Source organism: Camelina sativa, chromosome 13 (assembly GCF_030686135.1).
Source record: "Camelina sativa cultivar CO46 ecotype springtype chromosome 13, ASM3068613v1".
Classification (NCBI taxonomy): Eukaryota; Viridiplantae; Streptophyta; class Magnoliopsida; order Brassicales; family Brassicaceae; genus Camelina; species Camelina sativa.
Genome location: NC_141892.1, coordinates 22,558,693 through 22,580,309, shown reverse-complemented (window position 1 = coordinate 22,580,309; position 21,617 = coordinate 22,558,693). Strand labels below are relative to the sequence as shown.

General features: G+C 34.9%; 1 protein-coding gene across 1 annotated transcript; it reads left to right on the top strand.

Annotated features, from left to right (window-relative positions):
• The first annotated feature begins 16,193 nt into the window (after positions 1-16,193).
• On the top strand, positions 16,194-20,235 carry LOC109129967 (uncharacterized). The gene is made up of 7 exons (XM_087480758.1): positions 16,194-18,333; positions 18,416-18,629; positions 18,852-19,028; positions 19,113-19,212; positions 19,294-19,678; positions 19,752-20,043; positions 20,214-20,235. Exons 1-7 carry the CDS (start codon positions 16,194-16,196, stop codon positions 20,233-20,235), a joined length of 3,330 nt encoding a protein of 1,109 aa, XP_087336884.1.
• Positions 20,236-21,617: the final 1,382 nt, after the last annotated feature.

Below are 21,617 nucleotides of genomic sequence, written 5' to 3'. Positions count from 1 at the left end.
ACGGGTTCTTCGGGAAATGGCAGAACGGGTTCTTGGGGAAAGTTGACTACTGATGTCCTCATCATTCCCTCCCTCTTGAGAGAGTTCTGTCTGCAGAACTATTTTATCTGCATGGAAAGGAGATAAGTCAGCAACATTAAAGGTTGGAGAAATGTTCAACTCACATGGTAGCTCAATCTTGTAGGCATTATCATTGATTTTCTCTAAGACCCGAAATGGTCCATCTCCTCTTGGTGATAGTTTGGACTTTCTCTCCTTGGGAAATCTCTCTTTTCTCATGTGTAACCAGACCCAATCTCCATGTTCAAACGTCAGCTCCTTGCGGGTGCTTATCCACATGCTTTTTGTTCTTTGCACTTTTCTTCTCAAGATTCTCTTTAACCTTTTGGTGGAGTTTCTTCACAAAATCAGCTTTGGTGACTCCTTCTGCACTAGAATAAACAGATTGGGGCAGTGGTGTGATGTCTAATGGTGTTAGAGGATTAAAACCATAGACAACTTCAAATGGAGAGAATTTAGTACCAGAATGCTTAGCATGATTATAAGCAAATTCAATATAGGGTAAACAAGATAACTAGTTTCGGAGATTCTTACCCACCGTAGCTCTCAAAAGAGTGGAGAGAGTACGATTAACTACCTCAGTTTGGCCATCAGTTTGAGGATGACAAGTGGTGGAGAAGAGTAGCTTAGTTCCTAGCTTTTTCCACAAATTTTCCAAAAGTGGCTGAGAAATTTGGTGTCTCGATCTGAAACAATGGTTCTTGGGATTCCATGTAAACGCACAACTTCTTTCAAAAAGAGTTCAGCAGTTTGAGTAGCATCATTTGTCTTGTTACATGGAATGAAATGCACCATTTTAGAGAACCGGTCCACCACAACAAAGATAGAATCTCGGTTGTTGATCTTAAGCAGCCCTAAAACAAAATCCATAGAAATATCTACCCATGGTAGGTTAGGAATAGGCAAAAGGCATATATAAACCATAAGGATGTGACCTGGATTTTGCTTTCAAGCAAATGATGCACTTTGCGCAGAACCTTTCCACATCTCTTTTCAAATGCGGCCAAAAGAAATGTTCATCAGAACACTTAGAGTTTTGTCTCGCCCAAAATGTCTCATAAGTCCTCCTCCATGTGCTTCTCCTATCAGCAGCTCTCTCATGGATCCTTGAGTAATGCACAGCCTTTTGTCCTTAAAGAGAAATCCATCATGTTTGTAGTATGACCCGTAAGCGGCTTTGCTTGTTTCCTTAAAGGCTTCTTTGAAATCTGGATCCTCCGCATATAGACCTTTGATATGATCAAATCCCATGACTTAAGCCTATAGACCATTGTAGTGATCAAAGCATGTCTCCTTGATAAAGCATCAGCTACAATGTTCTCTCTGCCCTTCTTGTACTTAATCACATATGGAAATGTCTCCACAAATTCAACCCACCTTGCATGTCTCTTCTTAAGTGTAGTTTGTCCTCTTAGGTGCTTGAGTGTCTCATGATCTGTATGAATAACAAACTCTTTGGGTAGCAAATAATGTTGCCAAGTTTCTAGAGATCTTACCAAAGCATAGAGCTCTTTATCATAGGTTGGATAATTAAGTGCAGCTCCACTGAGTTTCTCACTGAAGTACGCTACTGGTTTTCCTCCTTGAGTTAGAACAATACCTATTCCTGTACCAGAAGCATCACATTCAATCTCAAACATTTTATTAAAGTACCAAAACGGGTGCATGTGTGAGAATGTTTTTGAGCAGATTGAATGCATCTCTTGTGCTTGACCCCCATTTGAATTCCACATTCTTTTTTATCACAGATGTCAAGGGTGCAACAATGGTACTAAAATCCTTCACAAATCTCCCTATAGAAGCTAGCCAGTCCATGGAAGCTCCTAACATGTCCAATGGTTGTTGGAGTTGGCCAGTCTTGTATAGCCTTGATCTTTTCCTCATCAACCTTTAGTCCCTGCGAACTCACAACAAATCCTAGAAACACAACTTGATCAGTGCAAAACGTGCATTTCTTAAGATTAGCATAGAGATGTACAAACCTTAAGCGCTTTTATCACCATTTCAAGATGCTTTACGTGATCTGCAAGACTTGTGCTATAAATCAAGATATCATCAAAATAAACAACCACAAACTTACATATGTACTCCCCTTAGGACCTGATTCATTAACCTCATGAAGGTGCTTGGGGCATTGGTGAGTCCGAAATGGCATAACTAACCAATCATATAGTCCTTGCTTTGTCTTGAAAGCCGTTTTCCATTCTTCACCTTCTTTCATTCTCACCTGATGGTAACCACTCCTTAGATCAATTTTAGAAAAGACAGTAGCTCCATTAAGCTCATCTAGCATGTCATCAAGCCTTGGAATGGGATGTCTATATTTGACAGTGATGTTGTTGATGGCTCTGCAGTCGACACACATTCTCCATGTTCCATCTTTCTTAGGCACTAGAAGAACCGGTGCAGCACAAGGGCTTAGGCTTTCACGAATGTAGCCCTTTGACATTAGATCACGAACTTGCTTTTCCAGCTCTTTTGCTTCTTCAGGGTTTACTCGGTAGGCTGGTCTATTAGGCAGTGGTGCTCCCGGAACTAGATCAATTTGATGTTCGATTCCTCTTATAGGCGATAGTCAAGGTGGTATCTCCTCAGGAAAGACCTCTTTAAACCTTCCTAATAGTTCAAGCACTTCAGGTGGTAAGTCTTTCTCTTCTTGACCTGAAAACAAACATTCCTTAAAGATCATCAGTAGCACCTTGTCCTGTGAATTAATTGATTTCAAAACAGTAGAAGGTGTTATGTAAAGATTGGTTTTGTTTGACGTAGCTCCCTTTGACATGGTCTGTTGCATTTCATGCACTTCTTGAGGGGGTGAGTGGAGCTAGAGTATGCTTCTTGTTGTTCTGCGAGAAAGTGTAGTAGTTGGTTCGACCATTGTGTAAAGTCTCTTTATCAAATTGCCATGGCCATCCTAGAAGAAGGTGTCCAGCTTGCATAGGAACCACATCACACACATCTTGATTTGAATATTTGCCTATGGTGAATGGTATGGTGACTTGCTCGGAGATCCTTAGTTCAGCCTCATCATTGAGCCACTTAAGTCGATATGGATGGGGGATGCTTTGTCTTTTGGAGACCTAGCTTATCAACCAAATACTTGCTGGCTACATTAGTACATGAACCACCATCAATGATTAAGCTACATACCTTGGAGTTTATTGAGCAGCAAGAGTGGAATATATTTTCTCTTTGAATTGTTTCAGGATCAAAAAGAGTGCTAAGAGCCCTCTTTATGACTAGAAGCTCTCCTATCTCTGGATAGTCCACAATATCCTCCTCAGATTCAACGCGTTCTTTTCCTCATCTTGTGATTCATACTCTCCATTGGCTTTAAGGATCATTAGTCGTTAGTTTGGGCACTCCCTTGCATATTGTCCTTTTCCCTGACATTTAAGACAAGTAATATCACGAGCTCTTTGGTTAGTAGACATTTAAGACAATTAATATCACGAGCTCTTTGTTACTTTTGATGCCTCAGGTGCAGCTCTTTTAAATCTCTGGTCCACATCAATAGATTTTCCCTTGTCTAAAGGTTTCTGAGGTGGCGGTGTCCATGGAGTCTTACTACGGTTAGTAGAGGCTGTCTTCCTTTTGATGTGTTGTTCAGCTTGGACTGCTAGGTGCAACAATTCTTCAAGATCATGATAGGTTTGTCTTTCCACCTTTCTAGCAATTCGATCATGAAGACCATCTAGAAACTGTGCCATCAAGTTCTCCTCAGACTTGTCTACCTCCAATCTGTTTTTAAGAGATTCAAACTCTTCAAAGTATTCCTCAACAGATTTGCTTCCTTGTGAGAGCTTGCGGAACTTCTTTTGTAGCTCCCGATGGTAATAAGCTGGGACATATCTCTTCCTTAGCTGAAACCTCATATCATCCCAAGTAGTGATGGGTATATGTCTATGCCTCCTCCTCTTAGACAAATCTCTGTCCCACCAAGCTAAGGCATTGTCGGTAAGTTGAGCAGCAGCTAGGGATACCTTTCTCTGTTCAGAATAGTTGTAGTAGCCAAAGATATGCTTCATACATCTTTCCCAATCAACGTATGCTTCAGGATTAACCTTTCCAGCAAATGTTGGCGGATTCAGCTTAAGATCATAGCCTCCTTCTCTTATGTTGCCTTTATCTCGTCCTCTACCTTGTTGATAGTGTCTCCTTGGCCTTTGGTGTTAATTAAGATCTTGATATTCTTCCTCTGAATCAGACTGATCTCCTCTTGGCAAGTTACGAACTGGTGCTCTTGGTGCAGGTGGGGGTTGTTCAATTCGTGTCATGCGATCACCAAACGTCTGGAGATGGGCTTGAATAGCTGTAAGCATCTCATCCATGTTCATCTCTCCTCCTTGTTCTCCCATGTTTAAAAACGTTTCTGTAAAATTAGGAAAAAGAGATCGAGTGCACAGGAAGTCGAAAGGTCTAAATATGGAAAAACTGCCGAAAACTGACAGATCTAGGATTTGGGAGGTTTTGGGCAAACAAATAAACAGATCTGAACGAAATTTTTTTTTTTAGGGTTTTCTTTTTAGAAGATAAACAATCAAAATAGAGCAACAACACACAAAAATAGCAGATCTAAAGGGAAGAAACGAAATGAAACAAAACGAACTGAAATAGACACAAACTGAAGCAAACAAAGGGAAACAAACTGAAACAAAAGGGATAGATAAAACCTGATTTGGAGCGTTTAGCTCTGATACCAGATGATATAGGAACCCACGTGGATAGATGGAAATAGGCAAATGGTTGATAACACTATTCTGCCTATTTGTTGGATGATAGATGGAACGCAGCGAAGAGATGGTGAATAGACAAATGGTTGAAAACACTGTTCTTTCTATTCGGTAGCAGTGGAAGATGAAGAAATAGATGGATGGACTGAAGGATGCCGCACAGATATGTGAAAGGATCTATGATAAGTCAAATCTCAGTCTTCAAGGAATCACAAACAAAAAGAAGGAGAAAAGGGAGGTTGCTTCTATCTCAGAAGAAAACCTAAGAAAACTCTCATTTTATTTCATAAAAACTTGAAAGGTTACAATGCTGAGAAAGGACCTTATATAACGATCCAACAGCGGGAGACCTTCTAGGGTCGAAATTATTATAAATAAAAAGGACTAAACTTGCAAAAACAACAAACTCGATTTTAGGACTTAAATAAATAAAAGATTCATAAAGACCCAACGGTCGATTCCTGCAAACAAGAAAAGAAAGACCATTTATTATTTGAATTCAAACACTTACCTTGATAATAGCTCTCATGCACGCTCCAGCCCTTCATTGATTGCTTCGGAAATGATGAAAATAGCGGGTTCTATAATTCCTTGTAGAACTGGCAAAAATGATGCTTGTGGAGTCTTCTCTTTGGAGTTTTCTAGTACAATGAGACTAATCAGACTTGCAATGGACTTGTTGAATTGTTCCCTTAATGTCCTTGCTCCCAACCTTGTCATAGGTTTGTGTACCATTGTTGGCAGAACGGATTCTTTAGGAACTGGAAGAACGGGTTCTTCGGGAAATGGCAGAACGGGTTCTTCGGGAAGTTGACTACTGATGTCCTCATCAACTAACACACATTGTTTACATGTGTGTGTGGAGGTTTGATCGGGACAAAAAATGCCAAATTGTTCGGAAGATTACCAAGATTTTTACAAACAAATTTGATGGTCCATATTATACTTGGACTTTTGTGCCTCCGGATAGAAAACAGAGATACTTCATGGAGTTTGCGGTAAGAATAGTCCAATGTAACCTGTTTTCTACTTGTGTTTATTACTTGTTTTCACTGACTTTCACTAACATAATTCCTTCTCTCTTTGTTATGTAGAAAACTCACACTTGGGATCCATTGATAACAGGAACCTTTCAAGAACATTTCAACGCCATCTGTAAACGCCGGATAAAGGGCATGGTTAGCGATGCAAGGACGTCTCGAATTAAACCTTCATGGATTGAAGGTAATCTCTGGCAAGAGATGGTTGATAATTGGGATACTGAAGAATAACAGCAAAGGAGTTCAACCTATTCCAAGTGTCGTATGTCTGACCGTAATTGTCTCGGTCCTCACATCCACTTATCAGGCCCTAAGTCATATAGGGAAATCCAAGATGATCTGGTAATAAGTCATTTCTATTTTGTTAGTTACATTTATCAACATTTCTATCTTTAAACACTTTCATAACCGTTCTTTACTTTCTAACATTGAAGGAACATGAGTTGGGAAGAGAGGTCAGTATGGAAGAGAGGTCAGTATGGGTGAAGTTTTTTTCAAAACACATACAAAGCCGGATGGTTCTTATGTTGATGGCAAGGCAGAGAAAATCCATCAAGCTTATCAGCAGAAGTTGCAAGAGAAGATGGCTGAGCTCGAGGCAGATTCAACTCTTTCAGATGGTACTTCACACCATCGAGAGCTCACCAACGATGAATGTACTGCTATCTTTCTTGAGGTAAAGTAGCATTTCTACTCGATCATCCATTTGTTTTGCCCTTTACTTACTGTTTTTATTGTTTTGCTCTTTACTTACTGTTTTTCTTGTTTTGCAAACAGTGCACTAAGAAGGATTCACGAGGAACTCCTTATGGTGTTGGAAGCCTCAAAGATACTCTTGGAAAGGGCAAGGGCAATCAACCATCACAAACTGAAGACTTTCTTACATTGCAAGCCCAACGTCAGATTGAAGTTCAAGCGACTCTCAATGCTGAAGCTGCTGCTCGAGAAAAAGAGACTGCTCTCCTTGTGGCTGAGCAAAAGAGCGAGATCAAAGAGTTAACTTTGATGGCAAAGTTCATGCGCCACACTAATCCAGCTTTCCTTGAGTTTATAGCCTCTCAATCAGCTGAGGAGAACAATCTTCCATCAACAACTCCATGATCAACTCCAATATGGTTCATATTAACTCATGAACTAAGGTCTTTCATTCTGTTTGTATGTGTTATAAACTTTTTCCTTCTTAGCTTTTGGTTTGATTTCTATTTTGGACTTGTGTATGTTCTGGTTTCAATACAATTATGGTTATGTTATAATGTGTTTTCATTAGATTTTTCATTTCATAAATCAGTATTAAAATCAGGATTACAAAACAATAAAAACCACTTAATTTCATTATTTTCTAAAACAACGTAGTCGTTATATAGTCGTCATTTAGACGGCAAATTATCGCTAAATAGAAGGTAAATAGTCGCAGAAAAAACAACTAATTTATGACTAAAGTATTGCAAGTTTTATTCATGTAAAAACGTCGTAACTTTGTCGCAATTTAGTCGCTAAATTTAGCGACTAATACACGACTGCTGCAACAATCGTTAAATTGTCGGTCAATTGTCGCCAAATTTGGTTACTAAATAACGACAATTCAACGACAATGTTATATCGTCGTTGAATAGTCGCTAAATAACGACTATTTAACGACAATACGTATTTGCGACAAAAAATTAACTACAACAGTGATTAGTCGCTAAATAGTCGTTACATTAACATTAACGACTATTTAGCGACTATTACCACAGTGGCCATTGCCCTGTTTTCTTGTAGTGATTGTAAGAAACTGAAAACTAATTTTACGAAGATATATTTCTATATGAAATATAATATGAATATTTCAAAGAAAGAAAGATATATTTTTAGATTCATATGTTTGTTTGACTACAAAGAGATAGTATTAAATGCTTTTAAAAACTTGTTTGACTATTAAAATTTAACTTTTCATGAGTAACCTTTTTTTATTTTTTATAAACAAATTTATTTGTTCTTAAAGTCAATGGCTTTTCATATAAGTTTGTCAAAATGAATAATAATTCTATAAATGTTATTAATAAAATATCATAATTATACAATATAAACATTTCTACTTTTATAAATATGTAAATGACATCATACATATATTGTAATAGTTTAATATCAGTTCTTTAATATAAAAAGAATAGATTTTTGAGAATTTCTCGCGGGAAGCAGGAATGAGCCATCACGATGTCTTTATATGCGATTTATAAATTAATCCCCTATGTTGCTGAAGTAACTTTTTCCGCAAGTAATGGGTATTCTCAAGGGTGTGCTTTAGAAGTGTGGTTGGATCTTCTTCTTCTGGAGTCCTATATTAATTATGAATCAGATTGAAGAAGCAGTTTGAGTATGAAAATTCACGAAGATTTTATTTTCTACAGTTTATAAAAATCCATTTTTCTTTTTAAATTGGATGTTCTTTTTTTACTAATATATATAAATTTGGAGAATGTTGTGTTAATCATAATAGAATTGATAAGAATTGAAAGAGTTTTGAAAAACTAAAATTAAAAAGAGGAAGAAAGACCTATTAAAGGAGTAAAGGAAAAAATATGGTTCTTAGAAAACATCTCTAATTATACACAAAGTGCCTTAAACTCCTATGAGTATATCTTGGACATTAAATATAGCAATGCCTCAGAAACTCAGGCATAAGTCCAGTATCCATAGAATAAAGTATTTTGTATACGTGAGTCCTGTCTGTCCTGATTAATTAGTTCGGTTGTTGCAATCATATGCTTATATTATAAAATCAAAGGGAACATAAAAACATTATTTGAAAACTAAATTTCTACCGTAAATAACAAATAAAAAAAAAAGAAATTATGTTGAATTTGGATTTGGGTCTATTTAAACTTCTGATGTGGGACTTGTATTGTATCACAACAATCATTCCTTCAAACCAAGGACCAATGTGAGATCTTAACACGCCTCTTCGATATGGTAACTCTATTTCGAATCGATCCCACTTGGACCGATAATAAACCCTTTCTTGGGCTCCCTACTAGGGTTAACAAGAAGCATATCCATCTCCACTTTTCTAGGTATACCAGAATTTGAATATTGGACTCTGATACCATGTTGAATTTGGACTTATCTTGGGATTTAAACTAAAAACTAATTGGCAATTATTGGATTAGCCCTAACTCTTTTTATATTAATAACTAAATAAGGACACGCCCAATGTGCAAGTCCTAAAATTTTGTAAATAAAATTAAATTTAACAAAAATATATTAAATTGTTTTGTACATTATTATTATTTTTTTTTGCTATAAGACACTGTTTTATGACTATTTACAATTTTTGGATGTATGTTACTATTAAAAGTATTTTTTTTTTTAAAATGCTGATGGTTATCTCTGTGGGGAAGAAAGTGGAGCCAAGGTTCTCTTCATGGTGGAGGAAGTTGGATGCAATGTTCCCTCCATAGGGAGGAGGGCGGAGTCGAGGGTCTCTTCATGGTTGGTTATACACTATTGTGTTGATACATTATTGATTAGTATACTATGTAATATATTTTTTACTCGAATTTTTTTTTGAACGAATAATATTATTAACTAAAAAAACTATGCAAAAGTGAAAGTAAATAGACATATAATATTTGGCTGAATGTGTTCATATAGACATTTTCTAGGTGGTAATAAATAATATATTTGTAATATATAGTATATTTAGGTGTAAAAATATGTTTTTAATGGTAATCTATACTAAATAAAAGTAGGAGCTATAAGCTCCTAAGGCTGTCCACATAGGATTTAAAACATCCAATAAGGATTCGACATGTCATTAATTAATATTTTTACATAAGTTGTCCACATATGATTTAAAAAACCAATAGGGATTGGACATCTCACTTATTAACATTTTTGAAAATATAGTAGTTTTCTATATTATTAAGTTTTTTGAGAAAAGGAAAAAGTTAAATCTATTAAAATAAAAGACATATGTTGTAACATACGCGAACCGTCCCGGTTTAGGGATTGCATCGGTCGATGCACTATGTGCATCGGTCGATGCAAGGTTGTTTTTCTGCGGACGAGTTTAAGTGAAACGCTGCGGTTTGGGTTAGGAAAACCCTTAAACTCGAGTTTTGTCTCATTAAGCGTGTGAGGCCGCTTTTGAGAGAAACGAAAGAGAGAGAGAAGAGTGTTCATGGAGATTTTCTGTGGATTGGTGGCTTTTTCTGGTGAGATCTGAGACTTAGGACGTTGTAGGAGCTTCCTAGGAGCGTGTTCTTGATTGTTTAAGGTTCAGAAACTTCTTGGCAAAGGTAAGTGCAGGACCATGGCTTATCTAAGCTAGAGATCTCTCTAATTTACGTGTTATGTGTTGTTAGACTTGTTAGATTGATATTTGGGACGTTAGGAAGCTTTCTTGTGGCTTGGGATCGAGTTTTGTGGTTGTAGGAACGAAGATCCGGCGAGAAGCTTCGGGGGAAAACGATGCTCGGCATTGCATCGGTCGATGCACTTTGTGCGTCGGTCGAAGCAAATGCGAGGATGACGCGTAAAATCTTGGGTTTTCGTGCTATGTCGAGAATGCGTCGGTCGATGCAAGTTAAGCTTGCATCGGTCGATGCAGATCTTGCGTCGGTCGACGCAACCTCCATCTAGTGTCGGCCGATGCATGTTGGTGTCAGTCGATGCTGAGTCCTGGTTTGTTATTGTTGATTGTTTATTAATGGTTAGCGATGTCTCTATTGCTTGTGTGTATAGCCTAGTAGATGGGAGGATTGCCTTACTGATTGTTTATAAAATACTCATGCATTGCAATTTGCGTTTGTGGTGCAGGTAAAGGCAAAGTGTGATCGTGGAATCAAGGCAATGAAGAGGAGGATATTCTAGTGGTTCGCTTGGTTGTCTGGCTTCTCTTGTTAGGTTGTTAGAGTTGAGTCCTAGAATGTTGTTTAGGATTGTTGGTTCCCTAGTTTATGCTGTTTGGATCATTAGTTTATGATTTGGAATTAATATCGGTTATTGGATTATGGTTGGATTATTTATTGGTTATTGTATCTGCTATTTCCGATGTTGGTTGTGTTTGTGGTTAGGTGGCTAGTGGGTATGGGACCACTAGCTGTAGTGTATTTATTATTATTTAAAAAAAAAAACGGGTCAGGTCGTTTCATATGTGCAATGTCCCACATCGAGTAAAAAAGTTTTAGACAATGGTTCAGAACCATTATAAATAAGATTAATGTGCTTTCAACTACGAATGAGCAGGAAAAATAGATTTATCAAGCGTCCAAATTTAAAAGTTTCATTCGGTTTAATCAGATGTTTTATTTGAGCAAATTAAATAAACACTTTCAAAACGTTTCTAAATATTAAAAATTTTAAATTTTCAAACCCATTACATATAATTGATCTTAATTTTTTAAATATTGAAACTTTTAAAAGTTTTTAATTTTTACGAAATTTTAAAAATGAGCAGGAATCTTGATTTACCATGCATTCACATTTAAAAGTTTTATTTGGTTTATTGGGGTTCTTTATTTTAGATAATTTAAACAAAATTTCCAACAATTTATATTACATATACAATTGATTTTGGGTTCTTTATTTTAGTAGGAGCTATAAGCTTCAAAGGCGTCCACATAGGCTTTTGAACAACGAGTGGAGATTTGACACTTCATTATTTGATATTTTGAAAAATATAATAATTTCTATATTATTAAGATCTTTTAGAAAAAGGAAAACTTTGATTTATAAAAATAAGAAAAATATGTATAACGTCCCACATTGGCAACAAAAGTTTTAGACAATGGTTCAGAACCATTATAAATAAAATTAATGTGGTGACAACTACGAATGAGCAGAAAAGCTTGACTTATCAAGCATCCAAATTTGAAAGTTTTATTCAATTTAATCTGATGTTTTATTTGAGAAAATAAAAAATAGTTTTAAAATATTACAGTTTTAAATTTTTTTAATAAATCATAAATTTTAAATTTTAAAATTTTTATAATATTATAAATATTAAAAGTTTTAAAAAATTTAATATAATTTTCATTGTTTTCTTACTCCATGAAAACAATAACAATTTGACAATAAAGATATCTAAAAATATATGGAGAGTAAGAAACAATGAATGTTTAAATACTATAAATATTTAAACTATAAAAAATTTTAAGTATCATTAATGGTTTGAGAAGTTCAATACATGTGGATATAAAACCGAATATATGGGTGAAAGTATCAATCAATAACTGACTATATGTGGTGGCTATGTTGGTCTTCATGAATTGCAAAAATCTTACGAGAAAAGATTTAGTGATTTTGGTGTTAGAGTTTGCTAAAGATAAATTATGTTTACTTTAAAACAAAAGTAAGTTGTGTAGTAATTTTAAACAAAGAGGTTTTGAATCATTATTCAGTGGAAGAAATTGAGGAAGCAGACGAGGAAGAGGGAAAAAAAAGTATAACGGAGCGGGCGGAAGTTAAGTGGTAATTTAAAACAAAAATGTTCTCAATAATTATTTAGTGGAAAAAAGCGAGAAATCAGACAAGAAAGAAGAAGAATAAGAGTATAACAAAGAAGCAGATGGTGAAAGTAACGATGACAACTACCATGCAAAATTGACAATGAAAATGACGAGAAAAAATATGAAGAGTAAATGAAAAAAAAACATGAATATATAAGTGGTGGTGTTCAATTGAATATGAGAAACCAAAATTGGTTAATGATTGTTTTGATCATATTTGATTCTTAAATACAATTGATTTAATTTAATTGTGTATTTAAAATAAAATTATTATTTTAATAGTAACTTAAAGTTTTTTGGAAGATAATATTTCATAACATCAATTATATATGGTTTCATCTAAATATATTAAAAAAAAACACGCGTAGCGTGGGTTCAAAACCTAATATATTTAAAAGATTTGTAAATGCATATAAATCTGTATATTATAGCAAACATAAAACTTATAAATAACGTATAACAAATTTTATTAATTTTTTTGTGAAATTTAAATTAATTTACAAAAATTTAAACTCGCATAACATGCATTTTCAAAAATACCCCTTTTCTATGCCACTTTTCAAAAATACACTCTTATGGTCTTCATTTTCAAAAATACTCTTTTTAAATATATAAAATGACATAATTCTATACCTTAAACCCGAAAATACAAAACCCTACCCCTAAAAACTATATCCTAAATAGAAAATAGAGAACCCAAACCTAAAAAAAAATCTAAAAATTAATTGAACATATTGTAATTGTATAAAAGATGGTAAAAATGAAAATGTAATTAATTTAACAATATAATTTCCACCTTATTCTAGGCGACGAAGAAGGAGAAGAACGCGAATGGTAAAAATGAAAATGTAAAAATGGTAAAAATAAAAATGTAATTAATTTAACAATATAATTTCCACCTTATTAATTTAACAATATAATTAATTTAACAGTATAATTTCTTCTTTGCTTTGTCGTCTTCTTCTGTCGCTAATTTTGATCGAATCCAGATTTGTTTCTTCATTCCATGGATTCTTAGAATTTCGTCGAGTTTATTATAGATCTTGAGTTAGCGGTGGTGTTAGTGTCGCCAAATCTAATCGGTTAGACTGTGATATTTGCTAATTCCCACCATTTCGAGTAATGTCGTGATAGATCGTTAGATTCAAATAAGAAAAAAAAACCCAGAAAACTATAAACATGATTCTAGGAGAATCTTCGATCGTGCACACACAATATTATTCAAACTGAATTAAACAGATATTTTAAAACCATATTCATTCATGCATGCATGAAACAATTTAGAAGAAATATGGCAGTTACTATACGTGCCTTCTACGTACGGTTACGTTGATTAATTCATACCAAAATTTCAGAATTGATTACGAACATTTAAACACTTGATCGTGACTTTTCACAAAGGTGGAGTAACCTAATGTAAGAAGTTCATTTATTCCGTACGTTAAGCACTCATATGAAAAAACTTAAAACATTTCATCAAACAAATACTATATGTTTGATTAACGCCTACCGGTGAATAAAACAAATCTAGTTGGCTCTCATACCAAATATAAATTTAGTTTTTTTATAGAAAATCTATATGTCTCAAGATCTAATTCAACCATAAACACTTTTTTAGAGAAGAAGAAACACTAACCTTGATCGATTGCTTGAGTATTCTTGATCATGGATCCAAGTCTTTAGTAATTGATTTTCTTTTCCCTTACTCTTTATTGCTTTCACATGATCTTTGATGAAGAAGATCAATAATCTCTTTTCTGTTGTGTATTTGGTTTGGTAGTGTTTCTCACGTTATGAAAACACAACCGTTGCTGTAACGATTCAACAACCACACATATATATAGAGTCACCTGTGACGAGTTGTTCTGGTTCGTGTTAGCAGCCCTTTATAATGCATAGACATAACATATACATATATATATTTTATATATATATATATATTACTTATATAATATAATTAAGAGATAAAGTATACATAGACATAACATATACATACATATCAATACATCCAAATTCTAATATATTACCGGAAACCGATTCATCATGGTGTTGTCTTAAATATTAGAATCCACAATGTTAAATATAAACTTGAACTTTATTATTAAACCGAAAGACACATAGGCCACATAGAATATAAAACACCTATGAATCACGGTTTCAATTAAATAGAAAGGTTTATGTCTTTACATAATGGTGCAAATGTGTTGTCTTAAAGGATGCATGAAAAATTGTATTACTAATAAACTCAAAACATAGCTACACACTAAGTATGTGGAGGACGAGGGAGCCGGTGCAACCAACGAGGGAGAACATACTGTGAAAAGAGGATATGGTTAGGAACACAGTTAAACCATGGGAAAAAGTAGCCACTTAACACGCAACCATCCATACACTTGCTATCGTCTTCGTTTTCCTTGCGAAGACTAAACGCTAATGTCCTCAAGTTAAACAAGACCATACCTTCCTTGTCCATGCACCACAGTAGATGATCTCAGAGTTCAAAGGATGCATCACCACCGGGAAATAATCGATACCTAACAACTCGATCATAGAAATCAAGCTGACTTGCCATAAGAGCTTCCACGCCTCCTCAGGACCATCAGTGTACTTGACCAGCCACCAAACCCGTAACGTGTGGTTTTCATCTTCACGGTACTCGTTGTAATACACAATCGACCCTTCCGAGGTTGTAAAGGTTCTCCTAAAACGCCGCAACAGATCATCTTTTCCACTATCGGGGAAAGATATGATACGACACCCATCATCAATATTACCTCCATATAAATCATATGCCATAAAAGAAGAGATGGGACTTGAAAACCAGTGAAGTATCCCATTCAAAGCAATCTACTTGCGGTGGCAAAAGCAGCGATGATGAAGAAGACAAGTCACATTTTGATTTTCCCACTTCCCTGTGTCAGATGAGTAAATCGCAAAACCGACTTTAGTACCACCGTGACTCATCACCAACACTACCTTGTAACTCACAACGACACCACTCCGCATCTTCGTAACCAATCACTACACGAAAACACGGCTTTTGGGACTACTTTTTGTGACTGAATTTATAGTCGCAAACTTTTGTGACTACTTTGTGACACTTTTGCCACGGACTAACGATGACGAATACAATGGACGTAAAACAGTCGCAAATTTACGGCGATTAACTGTAGTCGCTAACTCGTTGCTATTATGCGACTACTTTAGGACATTTTATCGAGAAAAAATAGAGCGTCGCAAAATAATCGCAATTTATGACAAACTATAAACTGAAGATTAAGTCAGTAAAGTTAGTCGCAAAGCTGTCTTTAAATCACGACGTATTTGCCACTTTTGTTTTGCTTTTAATTTTATTGTCACAAATCAGTCGGTGACTATGTCGGTAAAAAACGTGGTAAATGTGGTAGTGTGGATTTGTACTGAACTTTTGTGACCCTTTTTTGAGTCTCTATTACGTGGTAAAACAGTGACAAATGCGTCGTTATTTGCGACACATCCGTTCGTTGTTGCAAAAGAGTCGCAAAGCAGTCACTTATTGATGTCGGCAAAAAACGTGATAAATGTTTCAGTTTGCGTTTGTATTGAGCTGTTTCGAGCTTTAATTTGTCTCAATTATGTAGTTTTTAGTTACAAAGGAGTCCTTATTTGCGACTGTTTTTACTGGAGTCGCAAAGTAGTCGCAAAATTTATACTATATATAACGCATCACTCTCACCATTCCATTCATATCACTCTCATTCATTTCTAAGTAGAGAGACGGAATAAAAAAAAAGTAGTGAAAAAAAGATTTTTTTTTTTTTTTTAGAAGAGAAGAAAAAAAAAGAGAGAAAGAAGATTTGTTTTTTTAGAAGAAAAGAAAAAAAAAAGCTATGTGGAATTCATCTCGAGAGTGGATGTATAATCGGATCGATGGAAGAACAAATAATATCTCTAAAGAATTTTTGGCGGGAGTTGAGCAGTTCATGAATTTCGCAAACAGCCAGCCTATGGCACAAAACAGTGGAGGTAGGTTTTACTGTCCTTGCGTAAAATGTCAGAACGATGTTATTTTGCATGGTACGACAATATCTAATCATTTGCATAGTAAAGGATTTATGCCAAATTATTATGTATGGTCTGAACATGGTGAAGATTATGACGTGCTAGGGGTAGGAACTAGTAGTCATTATCCTAATACAAATTATACTAGTACTAGTAGTCAGCATGGTAGTCAACCTGGTAGTCAGCCAATAGGATTTGAGGGAAATGTATATGCTGAGATGGTGAATGATGCATTTCATGGTACCACGCCTTTTAATGAGTATCATGAGTATGAAAGTGGATATGATCATGGATATGATCATATCCATGAAGAACCCATTGAAGAGGCGAAACGGTTCTATGACATGTTAGATGCTGCAAATAGTCCACTTTATGATGGATGTCATGAAGGTCATTCGCAACTATCATTGGCGTCTAGGTTCATAAACATCAAGGTTGATAATAATTTGTCTGAGGCATGCATGGACGATTGGGCTGAATTGTTTACGGAGGTTTTACCAGAGGGTAATCAAGCTACTGGTTCATACTACGAGACAGAGAATTTAGTTCGAAAGATAGGATTGCCATACCATACAATTGATGTATGTATAGAGAATTGTATGATATTTTGGAAAGAAGATGGGAATTTGGAGCATTGCAAGTTCTGTGGGAAGCCAAGGTACAAAAGTAGTGGGGGTAGAACTAGAATACCCTTCAGTCGTATGTGGTATCTACCTATTGCAGATAGATTGAAGAGGATGTACCAATCAGAGAAGACCGCATCATCAATGAGATGGCATGCTGAGCATGATTCAGAAGATGGAGTAATGTGTCATCCATCTGATGCGCCTGAATGGAAGAATTTCCAACATTTACATCCCACATTTGCGCAAAAGCCACGAAACGTTTACCTTGGGTTATGTACAGATGGTTGTAATCCATTTGGGGTCTCCAAAAATCATACTTTGTGGCCTGTGATCTTAACTCCATACAACCTACCTCCGGATATGTGCATGAACAGCGAGTATTTATTTCTTACGATTCTGAACTCCGGACCAAACCACCCACGAGCCAGCCTTGATGTTTTCCTCCAACCATTAATCGATGAGTTAAAGGAGTTATGGTATAATGGGGTTGAGGCTTATAATATCTCACTAAATCAAAATTTCAACATGAAAGTTGTTCTTATGTGGACAATAAGCGATTTTCCAGCATACGGTATGTTGTCGGGATGGACGACACATGGAAGATTAGCATGTCCAATTTGTATGGATGACACTGGTGCTTTTCAATTACCAGCTGGGAGGAAAACATGTTGGTTTGACTGTCATAGGAGATTTCTTCCTACAAGTCATCCGATGCGGAAGAATAAAAAGGACTTTCTGAAGGGAAAAGATTCATTGAATGACGAGCCACCAGCATCTCTGAGTAGTCAAGCTATCTATGAGCGTATAAGGAAAGCCAAAGCACCTAAAACATCTATTTGCGGTGGGAATGGTCACGAAAAGAAAGTTAAAGGCTACGGAAGATGGCATAATTGGCATAAAGAAAGCATATTATGGCAGTTACCGTACTGGGTCGATCTGAATTTAAGGCACAACCTGGATTTGATGCACGTCGAGAAAAATGTCTTTGATAACTTGATGTACACCACTATGAATGTAAAAGATAGATCGAAAGACAACGTGCAGTCAAGATTGGATATTGCAAGATTTTGTTCCCGGCAAGATTTACATCTAGATGCTCAAGGGAGAGCCCCATTCCCTATTTGGAGATTGAAAACCAAAGCGAAAGAGGCTTTATTAAAATGGGTAAAAGAAGATGTTAGATTCCCAGACGGATATGTCGCAGATTTAGCTAGCTGTGCTGACATGAAAAATGGAAAGTTTTCGGGAATGAAGAGTCATGACTGCCATGTGTTTATGGAACGATTGCTTCCGTTCATATTTGCAGAGCTTTTACCGCGTAATGTCCACCTGGCGATTTCAGGTATATAAATTAAACATTTAATTTGGTTTAGTTGTTGATATTATATTTATATGTAACAACATAACATGTTATAACTTTGTAGGGATTGGAGCATTTTTCCGCGACCTATGTAGTAGAACATTGGAGCAATCCCGCCTCGAAATTCTGAAGGATAATATTGTCATGATCTTGTGTAATTTGGAGAAAATCTTCCCTCCTTCATTCTTTGATGTAATGGAGCACCTCCCTATTCACCTACCTTATGAAGCACAACTTGGTGGTCCTGTGCAATATAGGTGGATGTATCCTTTCGAAAGGTTTTTTTAACGTTTAAAAGGGAAAGCGAAGAACAAAAGATATCTAGTTGGCTCAATAGTTCAATCCTACTTGAATGATGAGATATCTTATTTCTCAGAACACTATTTCGCTTCACACATTTCTACAACAAGGAGAAGAAGGTAAAACTTCAAATATGATTATTGAATTTTTCTATCAACTTCTAAAATTGTGAAAAGGTTTTACAAAATAAACTTTAACAGGTTAATTCGGCATGAAGAAGGTGAAGTACCTGTATATCCTATACAAGTACCAGATATATTCACTCAAGTTGGTCGTCCAGGCGGAAAAAGTAGTGAATTTTGGTTAACTGAAAAAGATTATAAATGTGCACACGCATATGTTCTGCGCAATTGTGATTATTTCCAGCAACATGAGAGGTATTTTTGATTTACCAAGTATATTTATAACCATATGTTCTTAGGTAAACTTTAAAATATTTACTTTTTGTTGATAAAATACAGATTGTTGGAGGCGCAAATTCGATATGAATATCCAAAACTATCTGATGAAGATGTTAGGTCGAAAAGAGAAGAAGATTTCCATGAATGGATTAAGCAATATGTATGTTTTACTATCCACCAATTAATTATATCAACATGATAAATATTGTGATCTAAAATTTTGTATATATATTTGGCACAGGTGCGTGGTGGTTTTGAAAGTTTTCCTCCATGGGTCCATGAAATCGTGGACGGTCCTGAAAATAAAGTTAAGTCTTGGCCTATATATTTTACAAGAGGTTATCTGTTTCACACAAAAGCTCACGGTCTCACTAAAAAAACAATGAATTATGAGGTATGTGTCCGAGGACAAACTTATTCCAATTCATCTGGCGAGGACGATTTTTACGGGACCATTGAAAATATCATAGAGCTTACCTATCCAGGATTTTTGAATTTACGGGTCACACTTTTCTATTGTGAATGGTATGACTCTACAATTGACAAAGGCACTCGAATACGCGATGGAGGCATTGTTGACGTGTTGTCATCAAGGAGATACCGACATTATGAACCGTTTATATTAGGTAATGTTCTATTTTAAATATATATTTATAGATATATATATACATCTAATTGAGAACCATTTTTTATGTGTAGGTTCTCAAGCTGATCAAGTTTGTTATCTTTCATATCCTCACACTAAACGACCTCGAAAACTTTGGCTCAACGTTCTGAAAGTTAATCCAAGGCATGCTGTACAAGGGAACTTAAAACAAAAGGAGGTTGTTATATTGCAGCAAACAGTTGATGATGGAATGACAGATTCAATAGAGGAGATCATAGTTGACAGTTTCGTAGATGGTAATCAGCCTAATGAAGAACTTGATTTTGAGATCAACGATGCTGAACAAGAAGACGAATTTCGTGGCAACTACTCGTCGTCGTCTTCGTCTTCAGATGAGGATGAAGATCAAGAAGATGAAAATGAGGAATATGAATAATTTTCATGTTTATTATTTGTGTATTTGTAATTTTATTGAAATCGCAAACACTAGTGTTATTATAATTTTATTGAAATTTCGATGATGTTTTCTCTCTAATTTTATCAATATTTTATAGTCAGAAAAACGTCATAAATTGAGACTATAGTGCGACTGTTATGTTTTGTCTAATATTTTTTTGGTTAAAAAATCTTAACACAAAATTAGACTAATATTTTATTGTCACAAAGACGTCACAAATTGAGACTATATTGTGACTGAACTTATATTTTGCGACTGTTTTGTCACTAAAGTGATTGTGCATCTGTTTCTGTCAGTCGCAATAGAGTCTTAAAGTACAACGGTTTAGCGAGTATCTTACATTAATTTTAGAATTTTACAAATTTGAGTACAAAAAATGTCAACTTATACATTTCTACTTATATGTGACATCTAATATTTACTAAATTTCTATAATCACATAAATAAAACACCAAATTAGACAATTATGTTTATATCCTCCAACACATGTATTAGGGTTACATGTGTTTAATTAAGTTAGAGTAGTGAAGGTTGTATATATTTACAAAAACATATAAAAATTATTATGTTTGATATTTTATCAAAACTAAACTCTTAAATGAGAGTATACATGATCAAAGGGTCATGTCTAATATGTTTTTGGTTATAAAATCTTAACACAAAATTAGACTAATATTTTATTGTCACAAAGACGTCACAAATTGAGACTATATTGTGACTGAACTTATATTTTGCGACTGTTTTGTCACTAAAGTGATTGTGCATCTGTTTCTGTCAGTCGCAATAGAGTCTTAAAGTACAACGGTTTAGCGAGTATCTTACATTAATTTTAGAATTTTACAAATTTGAGTACAAAAAATGTCAACTTATACATTTCTACTTATATGTGACATCTAATATTTACTAAATTTCTATAATCACATAAATAAAACACCAAATTAGACAATTATGTTTATATCCTCCAACACATGTATTAGGGTTACATGTGTTTAATTAAGTTAGAGTAGTGAAGGTTGTATATATTTACAAAAACATATAAAAATTATTATGTTTGATATTTTATCAAAACTAAACTCTTAAATGAGAGTATACATGATCAAAGGGTCATGTCTAATATGTTTTTGGTTATAAAATCTTAACACAAAATTATACTAATATTTTATTGTCACAAAGACGTCACAAATTGAGACTATATTGTGACTGAACTTATATTTTGCGACTGTTTTGTCACTAAAGTGATTGTGCATCTGTTTCTGTCAGTCGCAATAGAGTCTTAAAGTACAACGGTTTAGCGAGTATCTTACATTAATTTTAGAATTTTACAAATTTGAGTACAAAAAATATCAACTTATACATTTCTACTTATATGTGACATCTAATATTTACTAAATTTCTATAATCACATAAATAAAACACCAAATTAGACAATTATGTTTATATCCTCCAACACATGTATTAGAATTACATGTGTTTAATTAAGTTAAAGTAGTGAAGGTTGTAT